Source organism: Ustilaginoidea virens, chromosome 4, assembly GCF_000687475.1.
Source record: "Ustilaginoidea virens chromosome 4, complete sequence".
In the NCBI taxonomy this organism is placed as follows: domain Eukaryota; kingdom Fungi; phylum Ascomycota; class Sordariomycetes; order Hypocreales; family Clavicipitaceae; genus Ustilaginoidea; species Ustilaginoidea virens.
Window position 1 is genome coordinate 3,141,676 of NC_057319.1, and position 26,701 is coordinate 3,168,376.

The window sequence follows — 26,701 nt, forward strand, 5'->3', positions numbered from 1 at the left end:
ATGCGAATGTATTCACTTTCGGACAGATGTTGTCGGCCGTCTTACAGAGGCTACGCCGCAAGCCACGAGTGCTCTGTTAGGAAGCAAGCAGCCTCTCCCCTAGCTAGGGTCCAGGCAGGGTCCGGGGCTCCAGCCTCCGAGGGCTATCAGCTGCGATAGAATGTCCGGTGTCTCGTCACACTTGTCTCAAGTCTCAATCTCGGGGAAAGATCAGAAAGATCATGGGGTCAGCGCCTTTGTTCCGTCTGTTCCCCACATTCCATGCAACCCTCAGCCCCTCGGCAGCTGCTTTGTGCTCGCACACATGCAGCGAGTGTCATGGAAGGTCCGGTCCGTACGCACACCAGACACCTTTGTCCATTGTCCAGAGGCCTTGTCGCTGCGCATCCCACGCCCTGCTTCGTGGCCATCTCCAGCCTAACCTCATCTTCACCGCGCCGATAGGCTGCCGCTGAGATGATGTAGTCGAAGGGCTCTACGGACTAGCCATCCGTGATGCAAAGACCCCCTAGGACAAACCCATGTCCCGGATCCCCCGCGTCTTTTCTCCCTACTCCGTACAAAGTGCCGAGTACCAAAGTAACATCTCAGGCGCCACGACTCCAACCACCAAGAACATCGAGTGCCAAGCACAAACGCCCAGTAGCAGCGCAGGCAGCACAGGCAGCAGTGCAGACTCGACACAGACCGGCCAGGCCCAATCCAACTCGACGGGCTTGTTGCCAACCAAACCACCGAGCCAAGACGACCGCGCCACCGTTCCGCCCCCGTTGTGATGACCCTTTTTTTTCAGCGATTCCATACTCCAAAGTCGGCAGTGGGTGCCACGGCACAGAGTGCTTCAACCGTAGCCGCGGCACCGAAGCCATGACGACAAATACGTTCAACGTCGAGAAGTCGTTGGTAATCGGGCCCTTGTCAGAACGGTCAGTATCCATCCATCCGTATGTGTGTTGTTGTTGACGGACGGCTTGCCTTCCCGCCCCACTCGAGCTGGCCCCCCCCTCCCCCTTCACCCCCGCCCTTCACCCCCAGGGGCCGAGAGTGGTTTAGCGACTCACTGACGGATGCCCACTGCGGCGGCAACTGCGGCCTGCCCTCGAGCCCCGGAAAGAACCTCGACATATTGATCTGATCGTGTCAAGTTTCTTTTACTTGCTGACGACTTGTCCTTCATTCCTTTCCAGTCTGGGCACATCCCGTCTCCGCAATGGAGAGTTACAGCATCGCCATCATTGGCGCTGATGCTGTAGGCAAGTCAACCTTCGTTCAGCAGGCTCTGGGCTTGGACAGTCCACTAGCCACGACCCCATCCACCATTCGCCTGGTGCTTGACCAAGTCACGTACTCGGTGACGCTTCACGAGCTGCATCTCCAACATTGCGAACTGAACGCATCCCCACCCATGCAATGGCCCAAGCAGGTCGACGGCCATGTCGCGCCTCGTTTTGACGCCGTTTTACTGTTATACGATGTCATGTCTCAAGCGTCTCTTCGCCCTCTTGCCGACACCATTGGTATGCCCGTTTCCGCCCTCACCCGCTCCTGTCCATTGAATTGCAGCGGCGCGCCGTCGTGTGGACTTGGGCTACAGAGACTAATACTGTACTCCCTGACAGCCTCTCTCACAGATTTCGGCCTTCCTGCCCTGCTGGGTGCCTGCAAGTGCGACTGTCCGGAAACCGACTGGGATGTGCACGCCGACGATGTAGCCAAGCACAAGCTCTTCAAGCCTTGCATCGGCCACTACAAGATCTCCATAGACCGACCGGAAATTTCCAGGGCTTGTCTGCAAGGCGTCGTTCGAGCTGCCATCATGAATAGACGGGGTCTGTAACATTGGACGAGCCCACATCTCTGTCCTTGGGTATCGTTTTGTTGACCGCCTCGAGCAGACGAGACGGGTGAAACGGTTCCGAGAAGGCGAGCCAAATCCGCTATACATTTCGAAGCACCCGATGCTGCGGGAGGAAGACCAATCAGTGAGCATAGCAAGCACAGTCGTGCTAGCTCCGACTTTGCCATTTTACGATCATTTCCCAGCCAGCAGCCCACCGAGATTAATCTTCGAACCCAGGCTTCAACAAATCCTCGAACAGGTAAGCATGCTCATTTCTGCTTCTTGTTCTTTTGTCTCTCTCTCTCTCTCTCTCTCTCTCTCTTTTTTTTTTTTTTTTTTTTTAATTTACTTTTACTTTACTTTAAAACAAACCCACAGATCCTGCTACTGAGCCAAAATTCGTCCGGGCGCTTGACTGACTGTTTTATGCTAGGATGTCGTCTTGATAAATCAACAAATGACTCCTTTTTCGACGCTGAACCGGACTCCAACGACATCCCTATCCTGCAACGCGGGGATGAAGCCATATTAGAGAAGCCCAGGATTACGGGCGTCACCTTCGAGGAATTGGTCGATCGATTACTAGCCCCTCCACTATCGAGGGTGGACAACAACTTCTCAGACATCTTCTTGTGTCTATATCGAAAGTTCGCCGCTCCGGGAAAGCTCTTCTCGGCAATCCTGCTGCGGTTGGACAAGGTCCGAGACGACAAAGCTGCACACTACCTCACTAAAACGGCAACTCAACTGCGAATCATCGAGGTCGTCGCCAAATGGGTCTCCCTCTATCCTGGGGACTTTGGGAGTCCTGCCACAAGGCGAAACTTGGAGGACTTTATCAAACATTTGTCTACGGAGCCCATCTTCTCCATTGCTGCCCAGGAAATGCGTCGAAACCTCCACTTGAACGTAGTCGAAGATGATGATACGGGTTGGGCACACTCTGACAACTCTGTCGATGAAATTGCCAGTAGAATACTATTCAAGGAGGTAAATGATCTTTCCGAGGGAATCGGCACAGTGCAATACAACGCAGAAGCTGATGGATTACCTGGAGGCACGGAAAGCAATTGGGCCGATTGGGGAAGCAGGACGGGCCATCATCTTCAGTTCAATTCATACGAGGAGTACGAAAGGCAGGCCTTACTGCTGGAGCCGTCTGATCACCTGCCGATGAACAAGCTTCGCTATCACATCTTTATAGATATCGGTGACGATGATATTGCCGATGAGATCACGAGAATTGACTGGATAATGTTCTCTTCCATACGAGTTCGCGACTTTTTCCGGCATGTCAACTTGTCCGCAAACCAAAAGGTCAAATGCAAGGGCTTGCGGAATGTGAATCGCATGGTCAACCACTTCAATCACATCGCCAAATGGGTGGCAAACATGATCCTGTTGCGCGACAAAGCAAAGCACCGGGCTCAAATGATGGAGAAATTCATGAACATTGCGCTAAAACTGCGACAGCTAAACAACTACCACGGACTGGCTGCCGTGCTGGCAGGGATCAACGGAACCGCGATTCACCGATTGGCACAGACTCGCGCCCTCGTGTCTGCTGACGTGCAGAAGCGATTCGCGAGACTTGTCATCCTCATGGGGACCCAAAAGAGTCACTTTGCGTACAGACTGGCATGGGAAAACTCACCTCTGCCGCGGATCCCCTTCATGCCTTTGCATAGACGGGATTTGGTCTCTGCCGAGGAAGGTAGCAAGACGTTTGTTGGGCCTGATGTTGACCGCGTCAATTGGAAAAAGTTTGAGGTATTGGGTGAGGTTCTATTGCCCATCATGAAAAGCCAGGGGACGGTCTATCCAAACTTGGCAAAGCATGACATTGCAAGAGATCTCATTCTGGGCTGCCGTATGCCCATGGATGATGAGGTATGCCATAACACGGTTGAATCCATCTTTTGTATCCTTGGTCCTTGGGTTGTACAGTTGAGCTGACTGAATGCTGCGCAGGAAATTTACCAACGAAGTCTGCAAGTGGAGAGCTGCTCGTCAGGGCCGATAGAACCGAGTAAGAAGAAGTTTCCGTGGTTTGCCAAATAAGGTCGGCGAGCTGGGGCTTCACGGTTGGCATCCATCACCCAGTGAAAAAGCCAGCGTTCTGGAGATGCCGGTTGATTGCCCGGCCTCGGGTAGGCCCAATTGCAATGGCGTTTACTTGGGGTTTTTTTTTTCTTTTCTCCTCTTTCCTTTCTCTCTCTTTTTTATTTCTTTCTTCTCTTTTTCTTTCTTCCTTTTTGCGCTCCTCTTCTCTTTGCACTCTTCTACGCTTGTGAGCGTGGGACAGATTCTGCTGGAAAGAATTATGAGATATGATCCGCAACCTCGAATTCACATGGGACTGTATAATTTCCCAATGACGCCGTGTTCCATTTGTAAAGGCGAACTTTGAGCATGCTGTCCTGCCTGCTGTTGATGGGCAAGATCGGACCGTGGGCGACAGGTTCCTTTGCAATCTGTTGCCCCATTGGCACCACCAAGAAAAGAATCTACACGAAAATCTGTCTGGTCAAAATCAATGACAAGGCCCAGAACGAGAGAACGAGTCAATGGGGACGGTGCGGCGGGTCGCCCGGGTGATGCTGTGGGAAGGGAGGGTCTGGTCTGGTGGCAAGGCAATCTGCTTCCTTCGCTCCTTCCGCCGCGCAATGGAATGCCCTTGTTGAATGTGCAGTGCAAAAATGCCTGACATGCCTGGGACTCTTGTGCCAAGCCAAGATGTAATACCAGCCCGCAAATCGTGTGCAGCGTCTTGATGATGACGTCTCGCGCTTCTCAAACACGGCTCTAAATACAAAGACGGTGCGAGGCCGCGTGCGCCAGGATTGTCGGGAGGCTGAATTCGGGGCATCGCCAGCCTTCTCAAACACAACTCCAAATACAAAGACGGTGCTCGTTGAGCAATAGGACGCCAGAACGATGCCAGATTGCACAATCGCTCTGCCACACTTTTCCATCAAAGACAAGGCGGAAAAGACCACTCTGACAGTGACCGGCCAACTTGTGCTTGATATACCTGAAGCCTACGGACGTCCCGCATCCGTCGATGAGCTGGACGCCATCATCCGAGAGACCAACTTGTGGATCACCAGGAACGGCTTGTGCTATTTCAGAATAGAGCCATCGGCTAATGGGACGCCGGTCATTGACGTTTACGCAACGAGGTATATCCGCGACGTCATCTTGGGGTGCAAAGTAGGGGTTAACTGCCTCCAAACCGTCGACAACTCGAACCTTGAGCTAATACAAACCCAGGTGTGGGATGACTTGGGTCTTACCCTGCTAGCCGACGACGGACCTGACGAAATTCTTGCGAATAGAATATCCTTGTCAATACAACATCCTGATCTGTCATCTGCTCTGACGGCCCCCGAGACCGCGGCAGTGGCGGCATTTCGATCCGTATCGTACTCCATAGAATTGTCTGCCGATTGCAGGGCACACTGCCCCAAAAGGGACCGAGCACGGCCAACGAGGAAAATTGTACGTCTTTCCCACGGCAAGAAAAAAAGATCGACCAGGAGGAGAAAATACAGTGTCCAAAGCGTGGATGATATTCAGGAACACCTGGCCCTTGAAGATCGAATCGCAGTCGAGGAATTCACGCAGAATATGAGGGAACAGCTCGTTCCGGCGGACCGGCAAGCTGTGGATGAGTTTATGCGGAGCATAAACTTTGATCCTCGGTCAAAGCCATGCTGCAGAACGTCAAATCAACCGCAAAGGGAGTGTTTAACAACATGTGATGTGTTGTTCACCACGTCGGTCAAAGGGTTGATTGATTCATGTTTGAACAATATACTGCTTGGAACGAGACGGCACCCCCAAAACTTGCGGGTCATCAACAGCAAGCACTTCGTTCCGTTGTCACGGCTGGCTCCAGGGGTTTTCAATATGACGTATCTCAAGGTATACCGCCGCCTGCGAGCAGTCCGGAGGAGCAACATATGTGCTGACCACGAGCCAGGACATCTCTTCCAAAAGAAGTCTCGTCTCAATCATAGCAGCTTCGCTCGCCAGGATGAAGGATGCCGAATCACCGAGTCTTCGCAGAAAAATGGACAAGTTTACAAGCATGAACGCCTACGACGAAACGTTCAGACGTGAGGGAATTCAAACGGATGTGATAAACCGCGGCATTGAAGGTAGCCTTTGGGACATGCTGCTTTCCGAGTCGTCGAGATCACGATGGAAGAAAAAAGGCTGGCTTTGACAGCACGGTATTGCATATCAGAAGGATCATTGCTTGAGGACCCCAAACACATTGGCTTCAGTGATGCGAGTCATTGAACACTGGAATCTTGCGCGGCAAATCTTTTGACGGATGATCTACGACTCGAAAGCTAGTCCATTTTTCATTTTCATGGCCAAGATGGGAGTTGGTGAAGCAGGTAACCGAGTAGATCAGCGGCAATTGAGATGGAGCAGAGGACATGGTGCCGGAAGATGTGAATGAGGATGTTTTTTTACATTGATAACAGCGGAGAAATTTCATCGTTTGCCTGCAAACGTTGCCCCCCCTTTCGTCTTGTTCCCCCTTTCCCCCCGAACGGCACCAAGTTGTCAATGGGCTCATGTACTGATGTGCGTGCTTTTGGACAAGATTGATCTTTGACAGAATCAACGATAGCAAAGTGCTGCACAGCCTGCCAGGAAAACCCTCGGCACATGGGCGGAATGAGGTTGAGAAAAATGTCGGCACTGACGCCACTGACGAAGGTAGTATTGCCAAACACTGGCTGGCCGGGTCAATTTCATGTCCGTCCTTGCGCACCCATCGGGTTATCTGTCGCTGGCTTCCTCCTCTTCTCCTTCTGCTCCGGTTTCATTGTCGCATAGTGAATGTACCAGACCAGCAGACACTGTAATCCCAGACCAATGAGTACCAGGACGAGGTCAACGAGGAGGTTGGGTTGGTCGTTGAGCACGGCAACGGCCTCCCTGGTAGCCCCGACGGATGTCAACCAGTCGAACTTGGCCATGATGTTATTTTTTCTCTTTCGTCTAAATATGGCCCGCTGTCGATAATTTCTGGCGGGCTGAGGGAGGGAGCCTCTTCGGGGGGTGGGGATTTTGGGGCCGTCAATTTGGTTGGATGTGCTTGCGCAACGAGATGATGGGCTTCACATGAATGGACACGTTATGAGGTGGGATAACGGCAACGGGGAGAGAGAGAGAGAGAGAGAGAGTGCTGGTCGTGGATATCCAGATGCACGGCGAGCCTTTGGGAGCAGAGGCACAGAAAAGAACCACGGTGATGGGTATGATGAGATGAGATGAGATGAGATGAGATTTCAAGATCTGGCTGGCTGGCTGGGCAAAACTTTCGATTGTTGGGCGCTACCTGAGAGCCAACTAGGCACCACCGGGCGCAGGCGCAGGAGGTTGTCCTGAGACGAGTGTTTCACGACGCGGCGCCATCAGATGTATTCCAAAACCAGCAAGGAGAGTTGGGACACCGACATCGCGACTCATTTGACGGATGCATTATGTACCCGTGCGATGCAGCAACAACTAACTGCAAAGACCACGGACGGACGGATTTCTGATGACCGACCAACCATCCCTGATCGGCAAGGTCACGAAAAACTTGAAAGAGACGGGTTTAAAGGACGGGGGAACGGTCCAGCACGTGACGACACACGTGAGAGCCTGCCGTTTCGCGTCACGAGAAAATAACCCCCCCCCCCTTGGTTTTGCTCCTGTTGACATTGACACTAATAAGTCCCAACTGGTGGCTGAGCTGAGCAGCGGCATCTTCGACTGCAACCGACCTTTGCCGCAAACTTGCAACTGCGACTTGCACTTCAGTAGAGCTGGCTAGGGTGGCCATGAGCGTGGTACGCCCTGCGCGTAGTCTCCTCGGCAGATGCCTTGCCTCGAGCCGCTCCCGAGCTGCCCCGTCCCCAGCATCAGCAGCAGCATCATCAGCAGCATCAGCAGCAGCAGCAGCATCAGCATCAGCGACTGCCGTCCAATGCCGGCAATTCCACAGCTCAGGCCCCCGTTCCAAGCGGCGGTCGCGGTTCAGGAACGTCAAGGCCGAGGAGATGGGGCTGCTGAACCCTTCGGTGCTGGAAAAGTACCGCGAGGAAAAGTTTCCCAGCTACTCGGACCGGGAGCTCGAGCTGCTCAAGCAGAAATACACCCCCGAGCAGCTGGAGGCCCTGCGGGCGGGCGAGCAGGCCATCGACCCAGACGACCTGATCATGCAGGGGCGGCTGCGCGACGACCCCTACCGGCCCAACTACGTGGAGGACTACACGGTCCTCGACCCCAGGTACGACCTGAAGCCCAAGGTCGACGTCACGCCCACGGAGCCCGAGTGGCTCGACCACAACGACTGGGCGGACCGGTACGGGTCGCGCATGTCGCAGCTGACGGGTAAGAAGACGAGCGACCAGCTCACGAGGGCCATGGTGCGGGCGCTGCGCAGGGTCCGCGAGAGCAACGGCGAGGACCTGATAGACCTGACCGAGGAGGAGCTCCGGGATCTCGAGGAGAACCCGGAGCTGCTGAGCAGGTACCTCGTCGGGGAGGGCGGCCCGGAAGAGCTGGCGGAGGCGGAGGCGGACGTCAATGCCAATGCCGGTGCCGGTGCCAGCGCCAGTGCCAGTGCCAGTGCCTCCGGCTCGGGCCTGCTCACCCGAGCGCAAGCCATGAAGCTCGACGAGGCCGTCGACGCCGAGTGGAAGCGCGAGCTCGACAGGCTGTCCGCCGTGGCGGACGAGCGCGAGGTCGAGCCGGGCAACCTGGAGCTGCTGGCCGACGGCCCCGCCGGCCTCAGCCGCGCCTTCTCCGCCGAGGCCGTCGAGCTGGGCAAGGTGCCCGGCGTGGAGGGCCTGTACAAGTCGGCGGCGGATCCCGAGGACGAGGGCCAGGACGACGGCGGCCACTACCAGGAGATCAAGCGCCTGACGGGCATGACGCTCCGCGACATCCAGTCCATCTACCGCAAGGTGCTGGTGACGCGGTTCGTTTCCAACCAGACCCGTCTGGGCAAGGTGCGCAGCGCCTCCGTCGTCGCCATCGCCGGCAACGGCAACGGCCGCCTCGGCCTGGGCATCGCCAAGTCCACCGAGCCGGGGTTGGCCGCCGAGACGGCCCAGCTGCTGGCCATCCGCAACATGAAGCCCATCCGACGGTACGAGAACCGCACCATTTACGGCAACCCCACGGGCAAGGTATCCGGGACGGTGGTGGAGCTGTTTTCCCGGCCCCCAGGTAAGTCAGATTTCTACAAGCGCCTGCATCCCACCTTTTGCATATGCGCATATACATATATATATATATATATTATATATCCCCCTCTGCAACCGAGGTGTCCCTTTCTGATGGAATCTTTCTCGCCCCGCCAGGCTTTGGCCTTCGCTGCCCCCACCGCATCTTTGAAATGTGCCGCGCGTCAGGCATCCACGACATGCACGCGCGCATGCCGCGGTCCAAGAACCCCATGAACTCGGTCAAGGCGGCCTACGAAGCTCTCCGGAACCAAATCGATCCCGAGGAGATTGCCGTAGGAAGAGGCAAGAAGATGGTTGACGTGAGAAAGGTGTATTACGGAGGAGCTGTATACTAGACCCCCCCCCTTCCCTTCCTTTCCCGCCCCGGTCGCGGCTGGCTAGCTGCCTTTTCTCTGCCGCCCCTTCCACGGTGTAGACTGCGCGAAGGCAGGGCCAGCAAAGTGTATTACCACCACATTTGTGCACTGGACCCTGTGCATGTATCTCAAGGTGCCATGGTGCTGTAAAACAAAAGCCGTAGTCCCGAGTTTCCTGCCGAGCTGCTGCTTCGCGGGCACCATGAAGCCCCCCGCGGCACCGGCTATCCCTCACCATACTCCTGCTGCAGCACAATGCTGTACACGCTCGTCTTGAGCAGCGTAAACGCCAGGCTCGCCTTGCGCTCCAGATCCCTCAGCCCGTCCAGAATCTCAATCGACGGGCTGGACGCCAGGCCGTCCAGCACGGCCGCCAGCTGCTCACGACGGGGTCAGACACGGAATCATGAAGCGAGGGAGCCTGGCCTACCTGCTTCATGTTGTTGGCTAACCGCTCGTATTCTTCGAGGACTTCGTGTTCCAGGGGAGAGATTTCGGGTTGGGAGAGGATGTTTTGCTCCATCGTGCCGTCTGCTTCATGTCACCTGTGCTGGAGGATGATGGTTGAGACGCGTTGGGAGTGGTCTAGTAGATACAGTACATAGCGGAGGGACTTCCTCCCGACGCATCGTCGTGGGCTGCTCCGGGCGCGGCCCCCTCCCCCACTGCCAACTGCCACTGCCCACTGCCCACTGCCCACTGCCCACTGCCACTGCCAGCTGCCAACTGCCGCGGCCAATTGGCCACATGCAGCCTTTCTAAACTACATCTAATCTTCAGACCTGCTGCGTCAATGCAAAGAACAAAGCAACTGGATTGCAAAACTGCACCCGAATCGGCTAATACATCATATATTCATGACCGGCTCTCACAAACAAAGCAGACAAACACTGAATCGCTCACAACTCTAAAAAAGCTTTTTGCAATCTTTCCCAGTTCCTCGTTCTCGACCAATGTCTCCTGTCCCCAGCTCGAAAACAACAAGAGCTCCCAGTCGCAAACCCACAGTTTTCCAAGTCCACAGGCCCGGCCCATATCCATAGTACTATGCTCCAAGTCTACACCTCTCCGCTTCCATATACGACCATGCCCGTCTCTACTCCAGCATCCGTCTCAACGACGCTCTCGGTCCACTCACTGCTCGTCTCGTCGTACTCGCTATACCCAGCCTCGGATTCCGTGTACTGGCTTGACAGAACCGTCGTTCCGGCGCTGCTACGCCGCAACGTTTCCGCATCGCTGGCCTCGCCATCATCATCCGCTGTCGAGTCGACTATCGAGTTGTCCTCGTCAATATGGCTCATGCTGCTGCTCGCCGGTGGAGAAAGAGTCACGCTCTCGGGTTCCTCCAGCTCCTCCACCGTCTCCCGCGCGCCCAAATTCTCCTTATCTTCATCCCCAAATCCTTCAGCATGATCCCCTCCCCAGCTGCGCTTGCGGAGACCGTGACCGGCCGCTGTTCTGACGCTTTGGCTCCGCTTGACGAGGGAAGACGGTGAATTGCTGCTGTTCATCTGGCTTAGTGAAGCAATTCGTCTCCCGGTCCCATTCTGAGTCGGTGCAGCCAAGTGTCTCTTCGTTGCCAGAGCCATGTTGACTGCTGGACGGCTCGACTTGGTGTTGGCGGACTGTTCGTCTTGCGCAGCCGGCTTCTTGACTCGCTTCCGGCTCATGTTGTCGCGCCCCTTGGTGCCCTTGACCATCAAGAGCAGGCGAGAGTGGTCCACAACGCCTTCTACAATTCGACGCTCCAGCCTCTCGGCGCGGTGCTCCATATCCGACAGCTCTTCCTTTCGGAGGCGAAGAGCGGTTTCGAGCGAGCCCACATCACCAGCGAGGCGAGTCTTTTGCCTAATTAGGCTTTCTTGCTCCAGTCGCAAGCTCAAAACGCTGGCTCTCATCCTCTCTTCTTCATCCTTCAAGCTGAGTAAGGATGCTTCCACGAGGTCGCGTTCAGCAATCTTCCGTTCCAACTCAAGTATTGTATCATGAAGCATCTTCTCTCGATCTTCGTGATCGTCTTCAATTCGTTGCCTCTGGGAAGAGAGAAATTGCGAAATCTCCGCGGCCGTGTTCACGACAGATTGGTGCACTTTGTCCAATGTCTCAAGTTGTGACAAGGCTTGAGCGGATGTAGCAGAGTGGTCCACAAGCTTATCGAGCTTCTCCTGAACAGAGCTGTCGTCGTACCGCTGCTCAACCAGTATGTCGAGCTTCTCCTGAACAGAGCTGTCGTCGTACTGCTGCTCAACCAGCATGTCGAGCTTATCCTGAACGTTGCTATCATCGTATCGCTGCTCAACCAGCATGTCGAGCTTCTCCTGAACGGTGCTGTCGTCGTACCGCTGCTCGACCAGCATGTCGAGCTTCTCCTGAACAGAGCTGTCGTCGTACCGCTGCTCAACCAGCATGTCGAGCCTCTCCCGAACAGCGCTGTCGTCGTACCGCTGCTCGACGAGCATGTTGAGCTTTTCTCTGACCTCGGCATCGTCGTACTTCTGTTCCACCAACTGACTCAGCTTCTCTTGCACATCCGAGTCGTCATACTTTTCGGGAACAGGAAGCATGGCCGGGTCGAATGGCTTCATGTCAGTAATCCTGTCGCGGATATCGGTGCTGGTAGACCTCGAGTGCTCAAAATGCTCGCCTACGAGCAAAAGAATATCCCTGACTGCCTCCAGAATCTGGGGTTGAAATTCCTTCACCTCGCCCTGCAGGCCCTCCAAGGTGGCGACTGCCTGCTGAATGTTCTCGCGTGTTTGCTGGTGCTCCGTCTTTTCCTCTGCATGATTCTCTTCCGTACGCGAAGCAAGATCCTCCACTTTGGAGAAGACAGTCTGCGATGCCTCCTCCATCTTTTCCAGTGAATCGGTGACAGTCGAGCCCAGAGTGTCAATCAACAGCTTGAGATCCTCGGCAACCGCTTTGGTGCTGACGACTGCAGCCTCGGTCTCAAGCCCTCGGGCTTCGCTCGCGTCAGCCTTCTCATCCATGGCGGCTTTGAAGTCGTCATACTTGGCAATCAGCTCCGTGATCTTGTCGTCAATTTTGCTGCCGATACTGTCAGCCGCTTCCTGCAGCTTCTCATTCGATTCCAACCGAGCGCCAGCGACAACTTCTTTGTTTTCCTCAAACTGAGACTTCATCGTTTCGAACATTTCCTTGAGATCCTCGCCAACGTTTTCGTTCTTGGCCATCTTTTCGCTCATGCCCTCCAAGAGTTTGCCGAGAGCATCAATTCCTGACGATCCGTCCTCTAATTTACCCCTGATGGCGTCTTGGAACTCTTCAAGGAAAGTCTTGATCTCTGTTACACGATCGGCAACACCGACGATCTCAGCTTGACGATCGTCCAGAGCCTTGGCAGTTGATTCCGTGAGGCTTTCGATTTTCTCCTTGGCTTCCTTGATAATAATCTCCAAGTCGGAAACGTCTTGTTTGCTAGAGATGGCGGCAAAGTCCGTACCCGACAAACAGTCCAGGGCTGTTTTGATTTCTAGGACGACGGCTTCGATAGCTTCGACACCAGCCTTGGTGGCCACGCCTTCCTCAGAAGACGCCGCCTTCTCACTCTTTTCCTTGATTTCCTCCATGGTCAGGCTGAGTTGTGCAACCAACGTCTCCAGAGCAGAGAGGTCCTCTTTCTGAGATAAAGCAGTGAGCTGATCAGCCATCGAAGTTACTGCCTCTCGAGTCTCGAGGATAAGAGCCTCCACCACATCAATGTGCTCTTTGCGAACGGCCTGCTCGCCTTCCATCAGGTCATCCAAGCTTGCCTTCGTATTGCGCAGAATGGTCTCAATAGCCTGCACATCGTCTTTGGTAGCGGAATCACCATTGGCCGTGCCATCAGAGCCATCCTTTGCTTCTTCTTTTTCAGTCGGCGGAGAAGTTGAAGCAGCAGGCGGCTCACGAGCCCGGACTTCTTCGACGCCCTTTTCCACATTTCGAAGGATTTCCTCCATGCGAATCAAGTCTTCACGGTGGATGCTCTCAGTCTCGGGCTGCATGGCTTCCACCTTGATTCGCAGTTGAGTGATGAGGATTTCAAGATTTCTAATATCGTCCTGTTTCACCGAGTCAGCAGGGATCATGGCACGATCGTCGTCGTCCTCTGTAACGGTTGTCACAGCAACTGCTCTGTCGTTGCTGCTGTCACGAATGGTTTCAATGTCTGACCTAACCGACTCCAGGCCAGCCTTTAGTGCATCCAGAATCTCATCGTTGGCGGTCAGGTCGGCAGGCTTGTTGGTCACTCTGTCGATTCCGGCACGAAGATCATTGAGCCCATCTTGTATGGCATCAAGAATCTCGCTAGTCTCGGGTCGTGGCCGCAAGATCTCTTGTCTGAGGCTCGTCAATCCATTATGAAGCGCCTCGAGGACTTCTTGGTTGTTGGCTCCTGGTGCAGGTTGATGGGCGGCAGGGATCATGGAGGAATTTACAACCTCGCGTAGACCCTCGAGCTCGGTCTGAAGCTGTTCACGAGAAGTATCGCTGGCCTGCGTTACAGCCCTCGAAACCTCCTCCTTGAATTCGTCCATTGTTCGGAGGAGGTGTTGCATGAATTCCTCCTGGTCTGTCGTGCCCGAGACTCGTTCAACGTAGCCCTCGATAGCAATTCGCAAGTTTTCCAGACCGTCTTTTGTGGCGTCCAAGACTTGTTCAGTATCTCGTCCATTGGCAGCGACATTCTCCTTGGCCTCCTCAGAGACTGCCCTGAATTCCAGCTTCATGTATTCCATAATGTCCTGTAGGCGCGCAACGATTTCGTCATTGTTGGGAACGGCCACAAGAGCGTCCGCTCGAGGCAGGTCTAGCCCATTGAGGCCTTCACGAACTGCCTCGACGACATCATTGCGTGACAAGTCGTTGCCCATGGCCGAGGCGGCGACGGGGAACTCAAATTCTTCAAGACAGTCACGAACTGCGTCAATGATTTCGTCTCGCGACAAAGAAGCCGGTGTGTCCACCTGGGGCGGCACGAAATGCTTCAGCCCTTCAACAACAGCCTTAAAGACCTCTTCCCTCGTGGCTGCCTCTGGCCGCTCGTCACGAGGGGCATATTCTTGAAGGCCTTCCTTGAGGCAAGCCAGTACCTCTTCCCGCTCGAGTCCCAATTGCTGTACCTCAATCTCGGGCTTATAGTTCTCCCAAGCATCTCTGACCGCTTCGATGACGTCGTCTCTGCTCAACTCCTGTGCTTCAGGGCTGGAAGCCTGGTTGTCGCGCAATGCGGCGCGCATAGCCTTGTAAATCTCTTGGTAGTCAATGACGGTTTTCTGAGAAGACTGTGATTGTGCTGACTGACGTCGATGTTCTCGCAAGACGTTGTTGAGCTGCTCCTTCATTTGCTCGAGACCTTCATCAATCACCCTCGAGACTTCATCCTTGCTTGGAGATTCAGCCTCCTCGATTCCCTTGACACCCATTCTCTCCAGCCTCTTTCCCAACTCCCGCCCCATGCCGAGCACTTCACCTCTCAACTCGCGCACCAGAGCTTTAACCTCGGCCGTCAAACCACCGCTCTGGGAAACGCTATCCTTGACGGACCTGATGATCTTCAAGAGATCTTCGCTCACCAAGTCAACGCCGCGAGCAGGATGCGCAGATGATCTCGCGTTGGCAGCATCGTAAACCAGTTGGTCGACACGCTGAGACATTGGCCCACTTGTTGGTCTCTGCAACTCCATATTTTCGTCGCTCAAGCTTTCCCCTCGGCTTGACTTGCCGACAATGACGGCATTTTCCGACAGTGAGCGAACATAATCTGCCAATTCTTCAATCTTGCTGGAGGTGGCCAGGCCGGAGAGCTTTTGAGATAGCTCAGTAAGCAAGCCCACCAATGATTCATGTCCATCCTTTGTACCGAGCGCGTTCCAGATCTTCTCCAGAAGCATTAGTGAAGCAGAGGTATCGACTCCGGATAGCGACGGAGTGCTGATAGAGCCACGATCAATGGATTCGGCGAAGCTCTTGGGGGATGGCAATCGAGGAAGTTGAAAGGGCCTTGAATTGGTCGGTGGGGAGCCAAAGGGCTTGGTATCGAGACAAGGTCCATTGAAGGAAGCCATTTTGCTTGATGTTTCATGGATATTGCCGACAAGCTCTCTCAAGCTCCTTCGAACGTCTTCGTCTCTCGTCTTGGTTGCCTCTTTTAGGCTGAGCAGATCGGTAGCGTTGTCACGGCTTCTTCGCGTCAACGCGGCCATCTCCTTTTGAAGAGAAGTCGCAATATTGGTAAGAGTGATGAGCTGCGCGGCCACGTCGCCCGAGGTGATGGATGATTGCCTCGGCGTTGAACCATTGGTCACGTTTGCTAGGGGAGGCTCGGCCTCTCTGGACAAGGTTTTGGCACCCATGGCCTGCAAGGCAAGCATGGTCGAACTTTGAGGTGGGGTGTTTTCGCCCAGAATACTCTGGGGAGGTCGTCGAGCCGTCGGCCTCAGGATTGGGGTCAAGCTGGGTCCCGGGACGGGGGTCGAGCTGGCCGAGTGTCTCTCTTCACGTCTCGGTTCCGGGGGCAATTCTCGTGGCGTGGTAGGCGTGCTCGGTCTGAGGTCGGGTTTTGCCCAGTTGCCCTCAATCAGCAAACTGAGATCTCGGACAGAGCCGGGCTGCAAGGACTGTAAGCGGCGGTGCGAGCCACCCTTGACCAGAGCTCTCTCTGGCGATTCCCCTCCACGCTTGACGAGGGCACTGTTCTCCCGCGCCCGTTCATTCAAAGCAGCATGTGCAGACTGAATGGCGCTGGACGTGCCGATACGCGAGGCCAAGACGGGCGATTGAGGGTTTGGATTCAGCGGCAGGGGCGGGGGAGCTCGTTCGGGATCTGAGCTGTCCCACCTGTTTGCTAGATGTTAGCCCAACTTGCTTCCAGGAGCGTAAAGCGGGACAAAAAAAAACAAAAAAGAAAAAAAGAGAGAGAGAGAGAGAGTGAGAAGAAAAAGGCAAGAAAGCAGAGATGTTTGCGATGCAGCGTTCCAAGCCGCGAAAGAGTGGAACCAAACGGATCGTGATGTCGAGAGTGGAAGAAGAAGGGAAGGGGAAAAGGCCCGCCACATACATGGGAATAAGGGCTTTGAAGTTTTGGCTTTGGTCCGACGACGCAGAATGCTGGTGTTTCAGATGTCTCTCGCCGTCTCTAGACGAGATTGAGTCCCAATCCGAGTATGACATGTCCGGCTGGCCTGGGGCACCCCACAGAGAGATGCCTCGACCCGCGATGCGATGCTGCCAGGAATGCAAAAGTGCAGAGATGAGGAATGCGGACAGCCACCGCCGACGCTCACGCTTTGCCCGAAAGAGGATACCAAGACTCGATTTCGCCAGGTGTGGAAACTGATGAATACGACGGGAGGTTGTGCAGTCAAGACAGGCTGATGGACACGGAAGATGTCGAGAGCCGTTTCTTCATATTCCTACCAAGAGGTGGGAAAAGTCGGGAACTGTTTGTTTTTCTTTTTTCTTGTTTCTTTTTTTTCTTTTCTTTTCCCTCTTTTTTTTGGGAGGGGTTTTCGTTATTTTGGATTGGTGGAGTGTGGGGGGGTTTAATGTTTGATCTTGGACAGAAGGAGCAACTGGTTCATGGTTGTTGATGCGCTGTCGCCCTTTGTCCTCATTCGGCTTCCCGAGCGGGAGATGTTTTTGGCCGCTTCAACATGATGCCGTTGCGCGGGGCAACGCCGCCAGAGTGGGGGCCAAAACCCAATGGGGCAGGGGCAGGAGGGAGCTGCAGACTTGCCCACTCCTCATTGGGCAGATTGGTGCGGTCAGAAGACGCCATGGATTCTCTCGACTTCTACGCCTTTGGTTTCACTGGTGAGTTGGCGGCCATGGTTATTTGGTTCGGCCGAAAGCAGCGCGTAAGAAGCAGAAACGGGGAACAAGGTTCTCCCGACCGGGATTTACTGCGAAATGGGCCGTAGCCCTGTCAGGCAATTCAAGCTGCAGCTTATCTATCATCCCTACTCCGTACATCCCTGTCTTTGTTCCGAGATACATCATCCTTCCCTGGGACAGAGTTTCACCAGACATTGTCCCGGCGTAGAGCACAATCGTGTCCGCGATTGAAAATTCTGCAGGACCGACCTCGCTCGCGTAAAATCAGTAAAATGACGAGGTTGCCGCAAGCTAGTGTAGTAGTCTAAAAATTTCTTTTGCCCAGAAAAAAAAAAAGAGAAAAAAAAAACCCCCCAAAAACAGATCTGGCTAGCCAGCCAACCAAGCACCAGATCTTCCCTCCCAACGAATGATCCAAAACAACAAAAAGATGCCCAAACACTCTCCATTTTCCACATTTCCGGAACAGAAAGTTGTAGCTGCAAGAGAAAATGATTACCCGCCGGCTCACACCCCATCATCGTTTGGATAAGGCGGCGTCGAAGGCGGGGATCAAGGTCTGGGCAAGCCAGAAGGAAAACACCAGCTTGGGACCGGTCATGAGCAGCTGTAAAGTATAAACATTAGCCAATTTGGCGTCAAGTCAAATCGGAAGCTTCCCGGCCCAGCATAAACTCAATTCAATAGGATCATGGGGAGCAATGACTCACCTTGGGAACCAAGCCCTTGAAGAAACTAGAGAGGCCCTCCTGGCGAGCCATGTTGGTCAAGATTCGGAAACCGCTCTCGGGGTTTTCAAAGTTGCGGTTCTGGATCCGGGTCTTGATCACATCCAGCGGCGCCGACACTACTAAAGAAGCAGAAGCGCCGGCAATAGAGGCAACGAAATTCTGGAACCAAGTGGCCTTGTTGTAGTCCTGGAGCTGGAACATGTATTCCTTGGCGAAAGCAGAGCCTCCAAAGAGCTGGAAACCAATCGTCAGAACCGTCCGTTGCGTGGGCCTTTTCCCAAGAGCGCATCTAGTAAGAGGCTCCCCGTGAGGGGGGGCAACCTACCGCAAAAGAGCCAGGAGCGTTTCGAGCAGCAGTCCAGCCCCAGCCACGATAAAGACCGAACCCTTCATCGGCAACAATCTTGAGGACGCCACGGCCTCTGAAGGCTTCGGGGTTTGTTTGGCGCTTGATCTTCAGGACGTCGAGCGGAAGAAGAACGATTTCGCCAATACCAACTATACTGCGCAGATTGCAATGTCAGATGTGGACTCGACATGCAAGAAGAGTAGTACTCGCTGGGAGAATGCGCGTTCGGCCGAGAGGCTAGGATCGGCTTCGTATCGGGTTCAGATCGGGCTTCCTATGTGCTCACCTGCCAGCAGTAGAATGCATGAGAGCCTTGCCAGTCTTCTTGCCAAATGCCGAGTCAAAGTCCCTGCCATAGTGCTTGGCTAGATAATCACGCGCCACCGGTTGCCCACCATACTTGTAGATTCGCTGAAGGACTTTGTAGCCAGCGGCATAGCCCAGGCCCGGGAATAGAGAGATAAACTTTCGGCCGGCAGGAGCGGCGGCTTTGTCCTTGAAGATGACTTGGTTGAGCTGGCTTGTATTGGCGATCTGGGTTGTGAGGAGCAGATTCGCGTGTTAGCACTCGGCAGCCACTATTTCTCCCATCTCCTGGCTCAAATGACATGGCGTTTGACGTGGTAGGTCTTACCCGAGTCTGGTTGCTCATCAATCGTTTCGCAATAGTGTCGACCTGCGGGAATCGAAATCAGATCAGTAAAAGATGCACTCCCTAGCACTTCGTTCCAGCCAGGCAGACTCGTCATACTGGGTGGAAAATGGCCAATTCGGCAATGCCGGCGGATCCTTCAACAACGTCAGCATGTCTCATTCGCTCCGTATTGCTCAGAGTCGTCCTTTTCCGGTACGAAAAGTTGGAAAGTTGGGTTCATCAATGGAGGCGGTTTACCTGAACCTAGCAGTCTGGCCAGATTGGACTCCCTTTCTTGGCCCGAGTTGGCTCTCGGAGGAGACATGGCGAAGGTTTATGTTTGTAAAAGCGGACAATATATCGCTAGCAGGTCTAATGATTGCGAATAGAGAAAGGCGTGGTGAAGCAGATTGGAAAAAAAAAAGAAGAAAAAAAAGAACGGCCCCTGAGAAAGCGTGCCAGGACTTGGTCTGGTAGTAGTTGATGTGCTGATGACGGATAATTAGCGCCTTTTTTTTTTTTTTTTTTTTTTTTTTTTTTCCTGCGCAGGAGCTGCGGCAGGTGCCTGAGCTGGTGGTTCCCGAGATCGGTCGCGTGCGACCTTTGAAAGCTAGGGACCTGATAGGCTGGCGCCCTGCAAAGCCGACCTAGGGGCTGATGGCGTGTGCGGCGGCCGGCTTGGGGGGTCTTTATTGGCGTCTGGTCGCTGAAAGCTGCTGGTTGGCAGGGTCGACCAAATTGATGTGACAACCAGATTACCCGCCCCAGCAAGAATGTAGAGAATGGGGACACAAAACATAGCATTCGCAAGGAGTATCTAGTCTATGGCCACAAAGACTCGATTCCCGAGGCTGTAGGTTCCAAATTTGGATCGCGCGAGCTTGATTGCCGCTACCCTATCCAAGTCCACCGGCAAGCAAATGCCAACTCTCATCCTACGAATCACCACCAACCAACCTCTCACCTCGTCGCTTTTTTTGCCCGCCGCCGTCCACTCAGCGCGGCCGGAAAGGAATTCGGCACAATGACCAACACCTTTCATGGGTTCATGACATGGTCATGGTCATGGTCATGTCATGGCCCTTGGCTCCGGCAAAGGGTTCAGCTATTCCAGATACTGCGGGCGTCCACGCCGTAAATCTATCCATATGCCAGGGCTCGTCGAGCTGCCTCTCGATTAAATAACCTTAATAATCTCGAAACACTGCCACCATGTCGTCTAGTCTCATCACCTGTCCCAGGAGCCTTTTCTGTACCTCCAAGTGCCGGTTATACTTGTTGTAATGCTCCGTAGTCATTACTTCTTGCTCCTTGCCTTGAACATCCTTTCTCTCAACAAAGGAGAGAATGTTGCGCTCCTTGTGCCTCTGCACGTCCAAAGTCTGCAAGCACCTCAGCATTCCCTTGTACACGTCATCGAGCAGCTGTGATTGAGTTTGCTCAATATCAAAGAACCAGAAAAACAGTGTACGATTGGCCAGTCTGCTGTTGTCCTTTGGCACCTCTTGGACGTCGACAATGCCGGCCATTTGCATGGCCAGCATCTTCCCCTGCACATCCGACTTCTTCATAAGAGCAGCGGAGGGAAGCATCTTCTCGTCCAACTTTCCCTTTTCCCGCAGAATGCGAGTCAAGCGAAGGCCATGCCGTCCAAACGACCGCTCAATGAAGGCATCAAGCTCTGATTCGCGCAAACGATCCATCAGCATGTCGAAATCCACGGCCCATTGCCCACGACCTTGGGTCCCGCAATGGCGAACAAACCGATGCTTGCTTTCAGACAGCAGCAGAAGATGGCTCCGCATTTGGTTAAGCCGACTATCCCCAGAAGTGGCACCGTCTTCGAATTTGACCTTGGTAAGCCTGTGGCCGTTCAAGTGTTCCTGCTGGCCTTTGCTGTCCATGGCATTCTCGGAATCCCTATCCACGTCCATGGCCGCAGCGGCTGCCACGACCCTCGCCAGTCTTCCACGAGGGGCCGCGGCGGGCTTTACGCTTGACCCTTCATCCTCGTCTTCATTTTCATCCGAATCGCTGTCGTAGGCGTAGGGTCCCGCCCTTATCTTCTCGGCACTGTCGATGTCTATCTTATCCTTTGGTGGTTTTCCTATACCCCCAGCGACGTCAACGTCATCATCTAGATGCTCATATATCTCCATGGTTGTGACTGATGTCTGCGGGCCATGGTTCTGGTCGCCAATCAGAGCGTCAGCCCGACATCTCGACGTTTTCACTGTCAGCAGGTCCAACAGTGTCCGGTATACGTGACCAGTAATCTCCCCAAGCGCATCGGCGGCGAAATCCGCGAGGCGCTGATTGCGCAGCTCGACGAGACACTTTTCATGGTTGACTCTGACCACAACGTTGGGCTAAAGGGGTTCTCGTTAGCGCGCCCGAACTACGTTGATTCGGGAATAAGCCACCCCATTGCCTACATTCAAATCTGGGGCGTCATCAAGGACGAAATCGTCATGCCGACTAGATCCATTCTGCAACTTTCTGCGTTTTGTGCCAGGGCCAGATCTAAGGTCCAACTGGCGTTTCAGCGCTTTGCTCTGGTCCCTGAAGGACTTGAACTTTTCCACAATTTGCATGTGCTGCTCAATTTTACTTTTACTGGCCCTTTCTCCAGGCGCAGTCTTTGTCACGTCGGCTTCGATTTCCCGATATACTTCCGCAGGGTTGCGGAAGCTGCCAGGCTGAGCCGTTTCCAGTACTTCTGCTTGTATCAGGCGAGCCAGTGCGGAGTAGAGATGGTCTTTGGTTTCAATCAAGCCAGTTGAAGAGTCATGCGATCCGTTTGTGTGGCCATTCGTTTTAGGGGCTCTGGTTGTGAACGCGTGTATAAGGTCTGCGACTCGAGCGTAGCCCAGTTGCATCAACGTCTGAACCAAATCTCGCTCGGCGGCGCCATACTGGCTATTGATGACTTGAAGGATTTTGCCAGACCTTATGAGATTATAGCAAGCATCCGAGTTGGCTTCGTAACTCGTCGATCTCGTATCGGGGTCGGTGTTATGGTAGAGAAGATTTTGCTGAACCAAAACACCGAGTCCGTTTCGAAGATGCCGTGGACTCAGGGATGTGTGCTGTAGCAGCTGCGGGATGGTGCTCCGGCCCTTGGTAAAGAGCGCGACAAGGATGCGCTGGATGAAACAGTCAAGAAGGAAAGTCAGCCCCATGACACACCACAAATGACTAACAAGACCGTTAGGAAGCAGGTTCAGCTCACAGACGGAAGCTCGCCAAAGAGGTCATTTACAAGGAGAGCACAGAGCTCTGCCGCATGCTTTGTCTGTTTGCGAAGCAGTCAGCGAGAAGAAGACGCAGTTAGTCAGCCAGGGCGATGGAAAGAAACTGACAACAAGCATTGTTTGCTTCTAGAGATGCTCTCACTATCTCTAGAGCTACCACAGTGACTACCTGAACAGCATTGAACGGCAATGTCCTGTGGAGTAAATACCAACGAGGAGGAATGGTCTTGCTGGCCTACGGCCTACGATGACGGACAAGAGATTGACGGAATTGAAAGCTTTGGCTCGAGGGTGGGACGATCTACTACGAATCAATTAGCTGGGTGCGGAGGATGTACTATGGATATGGAGTATGGAGTACGGGATTGGCTTTTTTTTTTTTTTTTTTCCTTTGTTGCCCGTGCTGTGCAATTTGGTGTAAGTCAGAACCAGCCGGCGGGGCGCCAGTGGGCGCTTGAAGTGGATTGCAGTGGCGCTGCATGGAAGACAGAGGCTTCCAGTTACCTACAGCTTGGCATACAGGTAGGTACCTTAGGTAGGTAGGTAGGTACCTAGGTACCTAGTAGCCGACACGTGCTTAGGATAGGTACCTACCTCTTAGCCAGCTGGGAGATGCAATGATGCCGTGAACTGGTCCCCATAATGACAAGCACCGATTGGAAATAGCTCTACCCCTTAATTCTGAGCACCTGTTTATACCATCAACAGAGAATCGGGCAGCAGTCGACTTTAGTCGCAAAGGTCAAAGATAGAAAGACTGGTTTCCCTTGACCGAGAGCTGTGGGACTGAGATCCAGGTTGGCGCGCGCAAGTGCTGTTGCAGGTTTCAATTCAATTCTGACCCACATCAAGCTCCAGCAACTTGAGCAAGCCGGCCAGCTGCACGCTTGGCCTTACTCATCTCATCACGTGATGTTCCCATCCTGCCTCCGAGGCCGAAATTTAGACGGCAAGTGGCTAGGTTAGGTAGGTAGTTGAACGCAGCGAGGCACTTCTTTTGAGATCCAATTGCTTCACACGACGACGGCCAGAGGACACCCAATCGCCTACGCCCTCACTCCCGAAAATGATCTCGAGATCATCTCTCGCGAAAAGCGCGCAACAGGCCATTCGCCGGTCCTGCCGTGCGCAGTCCCTGCAGCGCCGTGGCTTTGCTGCTGCTACCACAACAGGAGCCTTTGAGACGGCAGATGCGTCCGGGTTGAAGGTTGCCTCAAGGGATGCCCATGGGCCTACCACCAAGCTTGCCGTCGTTGCGAAGGCTGGTACGCGGTACCAGCCTTTGCCGGGCCTGACTGTTGGCCTCGAAGAGTTCGCTTTCAAGGCAAGTCTATGGGGCATTCGACTAAAGCCTACAGGTCAAGGTGGGAAAGCAGCCGAGCTAATCGGCCTTGTTTAACAGAACACTCAGCGACGGTCTGCCCTGCGAATCACGCGGGAATCCGAACTTCTCGGTGGTCAATTGAGCGCTTCCCACACCCGAGAGGCTCTTGTTCTTGAGGCCAGCTTCCTCCGAGAAGACTTGCCCTACTTCGCCGAACTTCTCGCCGAGGTCGTCTCATTGACCAAATATACCAGTAAGATACTGCTCCCAGTAAATGTGGTCAAGGAAGGAACTCACCAGCGCAAACTACAGCCCACGAATTCCACGAAGATGTCGAGCGAATTCTACACCTCAAGCAGGCTGCCCTGAAGACCAATGTCAACGCTTTGGCGCTCGACAACGCCCACGCTGTCGCCTTCCACACCGGCCTCGGTGCTACCATCTATCCATCCGACTCCTCCCCGGTTCACAAGTACCTCAACGAAGAATACATTGCCAGCTATGCTGACATGGTCTATTCCAAGTCTAATATTGCCATTGTCGCCGACGGTGCCCCTATTGGTGCCTTGACCAATTGGGTTGGCCAGCTCTTCAAGGATGTCCCCGCCAAGGCCCCGAGTGGCCAGTCTCTCAAGATTGACGCGACCAAGTACTACGGCGGTGAGCAGCGAAATAGCCACTCTGACGGCAATGCCATGGTCATCGCATTCCCCGGGTCAGATGCTGCTGGCTCCAAGCCTGAGATTGCAGTTCTCGCTGCCCTTCTTGGTGGCAAGCCGACTATTAAGTGGGCTCCTGGTTTCAGCCTGCTTTCCAAAGCTACTGCTGGTGCCCCGGGTCTTTCCATCTCTGCTTCCAACCTAGCGTACTCTGATGCTGGCCTGTTGACCGTTCAGTTGTCTGGCAACGCTGCTTCGGTCCGCAAGGCAGCCGAGGAAACCGCCAAGGCTCTTAAGAGTGTTGCCAATGGCGCAGTCAGCAAGGAGGACGTTACCAAGGCCGTCGCCAATGCCAAGTTTGACATCCTTGAAAATGCCCAGCTGCGCTCTCCCAGCCTCCTGCAGGCCGGTTCCGGCATCATCCACCATGGCAAACCTTACGACGTGGCTGCTCTGGCCAAGGGCATCGAAGCTGTCACCACTGATAAACTGAAGACCGTAAGGACCCCAACAGCCACGACGCGGACTTGACTTATCAAAGTACTTGCAAGCTGACCTCTTCTTCTATAGACCGCCAAGGCTCTCCTTGATGGCAAAGCTACTGTTTCCACGGTCGGTGATTTGTTCGTGCTTCCATATGCCGAGGAGATTGGCCTGCGGGTATAATTGATTCGAAACAAGGGGAAGGGCGGGAAACGCTTGTAACAACAGTCTGATGTCGTCTAGGAAAGGGTAGGTTTGGGCTGCCTGCCGTGTCGTACTGTGAATATTCTTGGTAGAGATTCTCTTTGTTCACATAGCATTCCAAAGGTTTATCCAACGTGTAACCGCGCGATCTGGGATGCTCTCACCATTTGCAAATGAAAGTCATCTTCCCGCCGACATGAACCTACTCTCAGACGTGGATAAAAATGCTTGTGCTGGCCCACGCCGATGCTGCTGGGGCTCCAAGCCGGCCCATTTACGCCTGTAGGAGTTGGTGAGCAGGTTTGAGCTCTCGCGCCAACTCGAATCATTTCTTATTTCTCGAGGCCTACAAAAAGTGTGGAAAGACTAAAAAAAGGGAAGAATTCTCTTCTTTTGAGAATGCGCCCCAGTTGCGAATATGGGCCCCTCTGTAAGTTTCTCCAAGTTACGGACGTCCTTGTCCTGTCCTGGTTAACACCTGAACATAGGATAGGCGCTGTCATTGCTCGCTCCGGGAACTTTGAAAGGAAACGGAAATAAACGGAAGTAAACGGAAAATCAAGGCTGTCACTCATCAGATAAGCTCTGCAGGCTGAGAAAACAAAAAAAGTCAATCTGGCGACTAACTGAAGCGATAACTTTAAGATGCGAGATCCCAGCTGTGTTTGATTTGTCCAGGTTGCTTGCGGTACAGTATGTGCAGCGAGAGGACACTGTAAAGACCTGACCAACGTCACATGGCGTGTTTGACACTGTCGACATCACACACTGTGTCTCACGTCTCATTGGAACCCCCGTACCTTCTTGAGCAACCGGGCTGGCGGCCCACCAACGCCTCATTATAGTTTGGGCAAGTGTGACAAGGTAGGAGAAAACAAAGCCTCATAACCAACCTCCACAGCCGACACTTTTCTCCCTTTCTCGGCTTCCATCTTCATCTCTCCATGCTCCATTGCCCATTGCGAGGCAATAGCAGCACCGCCGAGCTGGACGGTTTTTCGGTGATTCTCTTTTTTCTCATCCTGCCAGCTTCTCTCCCTCCAGGTAAGCCCCACGACCTCCTCCTTGGCTCCTTGCCCGATCCCCTGTGTTCTGCGCCGACTCGCCTTTGCCCAACCGTGGGCGTTCGTTTACTTCTTCCCCAATCCTCGCCGGCGGCCTGTCAATGTGGCGACAGCGGCTTCTGGTTTCTTACTATTTTTTTTTCTCTTCAAAGAAACTTCCGTCTAACCGTTAATATTATAGAGTGACAGAAACACCGACGGCAATCCTTTGCCGCTCATCTTCTGTCATCGACCCAAACCCTCATCGACCTCTCCAAACAGTTGGTGTAACACAGAAGTGCCTAATTCTCGTCACAAGGTTGGTGCAACTGTTCAGCACATTTCATCTGGGCCTGTTTTCCGCCTTGCGTCAATCACTGCTCGACCCTTTTGAAGGTGTCAAGTTACTTGACTCAACTTTTTGCACTGCTACCATTTGCCGGAAAAGTCATGCATTCTTCTAGCCTTTCGATATTGTGGACGCCCTTTCGCGCTCTCATGAAATAATTAATGGCTCATTCTAATCCATTGTTTCCTACCTTGATCTAGTGCGAACTTTCTTCAGACTCTTCGAGACGACTCCGTGGGAGGCGATTTGTGAACACTCCTTGCAGGGAAGAGTTGGATACCTCTTATTGGATGCCTCTTTATCTTAGTCCAAGGACGACGACAGCATTGAAGTTGAAATAGCGATTGGTTTTCCCCTTTTTTTCTTTTCTC

General features: G+C 53.7%; 10 protein-coding genes across 10 annotated transcripts; 5 read left to right on the forward strand and 5 right to left on the reverse strand.

Moving 5' to 3' along the window:
• Nucleotides 1-1,210: 1,210 nt before the first annotated feature.
• Nucleotides 1,211-3,901, forward strand: UV8b_05312 (uncharacterized protein; the record flags this gene model as incomplete). The annotated part of the gene is made up of 5 exons (XM_043142809.1): nucleotides 1,211-1,517; nucleotides 1,620-1,829; nucleotides 1,896-2,099; nucleotides 2,274-3,730; nucleotides 3,812-3,901. The coding sequence occupies 5 exons, from the start codon at nucleotides 1,211-1,213 to the stop codon at nucleotides 3,899-3,901; spliced, it is 2,268 nt and encodes a 755-aa protein (XP_042998742.1).
• Nucleotides 3,902-4,777: 876 nt separating this feature from the next.
• UV8b_05313 (uncharacterized protein) lies at nucleotides 4,778-6,071 on the forward strand (the record flags this gene model as incomplete). Its single annotated transcript, XM_043142810.1, has 4 exons — nucleotides 4,778-5,053; nucleotides 5,114-5,341; nucleotides 5,420-5,767; nucleotides 5,826-6,071. The coding sequence occupies 4 exons, from the start codon at nucleotides 4,778-4,780 to the stop codon at nucleotides 6,069-6,071; spliced, it is 1,098 nt and encodes a 365-aa protein (XP_042998743.1).
• A 541-nt stretch (nucleotides 6,072-6,612) lies between these two features.
• Nucleotides 6,613-6,840, reverse strand: UV8b_05314 (uncharacterized protein; the record flags this gene model as incomplete). The annotated part of the gene is made up of 1 exon (XM_043142811.1): nucleotides 6,613-6,840. The coding sequence occupies one exon, from the start codon at nucleotides 6,838-6,840 to the stop codon at nucleotides 6,613-6,615; it is 228 nt and encodes a 75-aa protein (XP_042998744.1).
• Nucleotides 6,841-7,689: 849 nt separating this feature from the next.
• Nucleotides 7,690-9,437, forward strand: UV8b_05315 (uncharacterized protein; the record flags this gene model as incomplete). Its single annotated transcript, XM_043142812.1, has 2 exons — nucleotides 7,690-9,082; nucleotides 9,217-9,437. The coding sequence occupies 2 exons, from the start codon at nucleotides 7,690-7,692 to the stop codon at nucleotides 9,435-9,437; spliced, it is 1,614 nt and encodes a 537-aa protein (XP_042998745.1).
• Nucleotides 9,438-9,682: 245 nt separating this feature from the next.
• On the reverse strand, nucleotides 9,683-9,981 carry UV8b_05316 (uncharacterized protein; the record flags this gene model as incomplete). The annotated part of the gene is made up of 2 exons (XM_043142813.1): nucleotides 9,683-9,835; nucleotides 9,889-9,981. 2 exons carry the CDS (start codon nucleotides 9,979-9,981, stop codon nucleotides 9,683-9,685), a joined length of 246 nt encoding a protein of 81 aa, XP_042998746.1.
• A 535-nt stretch (nucleotides 9,982-10,516) lies between these two features.
• Nucleotides 10,517-16,637, reverse strand: UV8b_05317 (uncharacterized protein; the record flags this gene model as incomplete). Its single annotated transcript, XM_043142814.1, has 2 exons — nucleotides 10,517-16,304; nucleotides 16,525-16,637. The coding sequence occupies 2 exons, from the start codon at nucleotides 16,635-16,637 to the stop codon at nucleotides 10,517-10,519; spliced, it is 5,901 nt and encodes a 1,966-aa protein (XP_042998747.1).
• Nucleotides 16,638-17,817: 1,180 nt separating this feature from the next.
• UV8b_05318 (uncharacterized protein) lies at nucleotides 17,818-19,339 on the reverse strand (the record flags this gene model as incomplete). The annotated part of the gene is made up of 7 exons (XM_043142815.1): nucleotides 17,818-17,907; nucleotides 18,011-18,265; nucleotides 18,357-18,534; nucleotides 18,667-18,914; nucleotides 19,015-19,056; nucleotides 19,132-19,169; nucleotides 19,273-19,339. 7 exons carry the CDS (start codon nucleotides 19,337-19,339, stop codon nucleotides 17,818-17,820), a joined length of 918 nt encoding a protein of 305 aa, XP_042998748.1.
• Nucleotides 19,340-20,201: 862 nt separating this feature from the next.
• On the reverse strand, nucleotides 20,202-22,385 carry UV8b_05319 (uncharacterized protein; the record flags this gene model as incomplete). The annotated part of the gene is made up of 4 exons (XM_043142816.1): nucleotides 20,202-21,383; nucleotides 21,450-22,160; nucleotides 22,247-22,309; nucleotides 22,377-22,385. 4 exons carry the CDS (start codon nucleotides 22,383-22,385, stop codon nucleotides 20,202-20,204), a joined length of 1,965 nt encoding a protein of 654 aa, XP_042998749.1.
• Nucleotides 22,386-23,334: 949 nt separating this feature from the next.
• UV8b_05320 (uncharacterized protein) lies at nucleotides 23,335-24,917 on the forward strand (the record flags this gene model as incomplete). The annotated part of the gene is made up of 4 exons (XM_043142817.1): nucleotides 23,335-23,592; nucleotides 23,671-23,845; nucleotides 23,905-24,749; nucleotides 24,822-24,917. The coding sequence occupies 4 exons, from the start codon at nucleotides 23,335-23,337 to the stop codon at nucleotides 24,915-24,917; spliced, it is 1,374 nt and encodes a 457-aa protein (XP_042998750.1).
• A 439-nt stretch (nucleotides 24,918-25,356) lies between these two features.
• UV8b_05321 (uncharacterized protein) lies at nucleotides 25,357-26,582 on the forward strand (the record flags this gene model as incomplete). The annotated part of the gene is made up of 4 exons (XM_043142818.1): nucleotides 25,357-25,368; nucleotides 25,912-25,982; nucleotides 26,184-26,300; nucleotides 26,531-26,582. 4 exons carry the CDS (start codon nucleotides 25,357-25,359, stop codon nucleotides 26,580-26,582), a joined length of 252 nt encoding a protein of 83 aa, XP_042998751.1.
• Nucleotides 26,583-26,701: the final 119 nt, after the last annotated feature.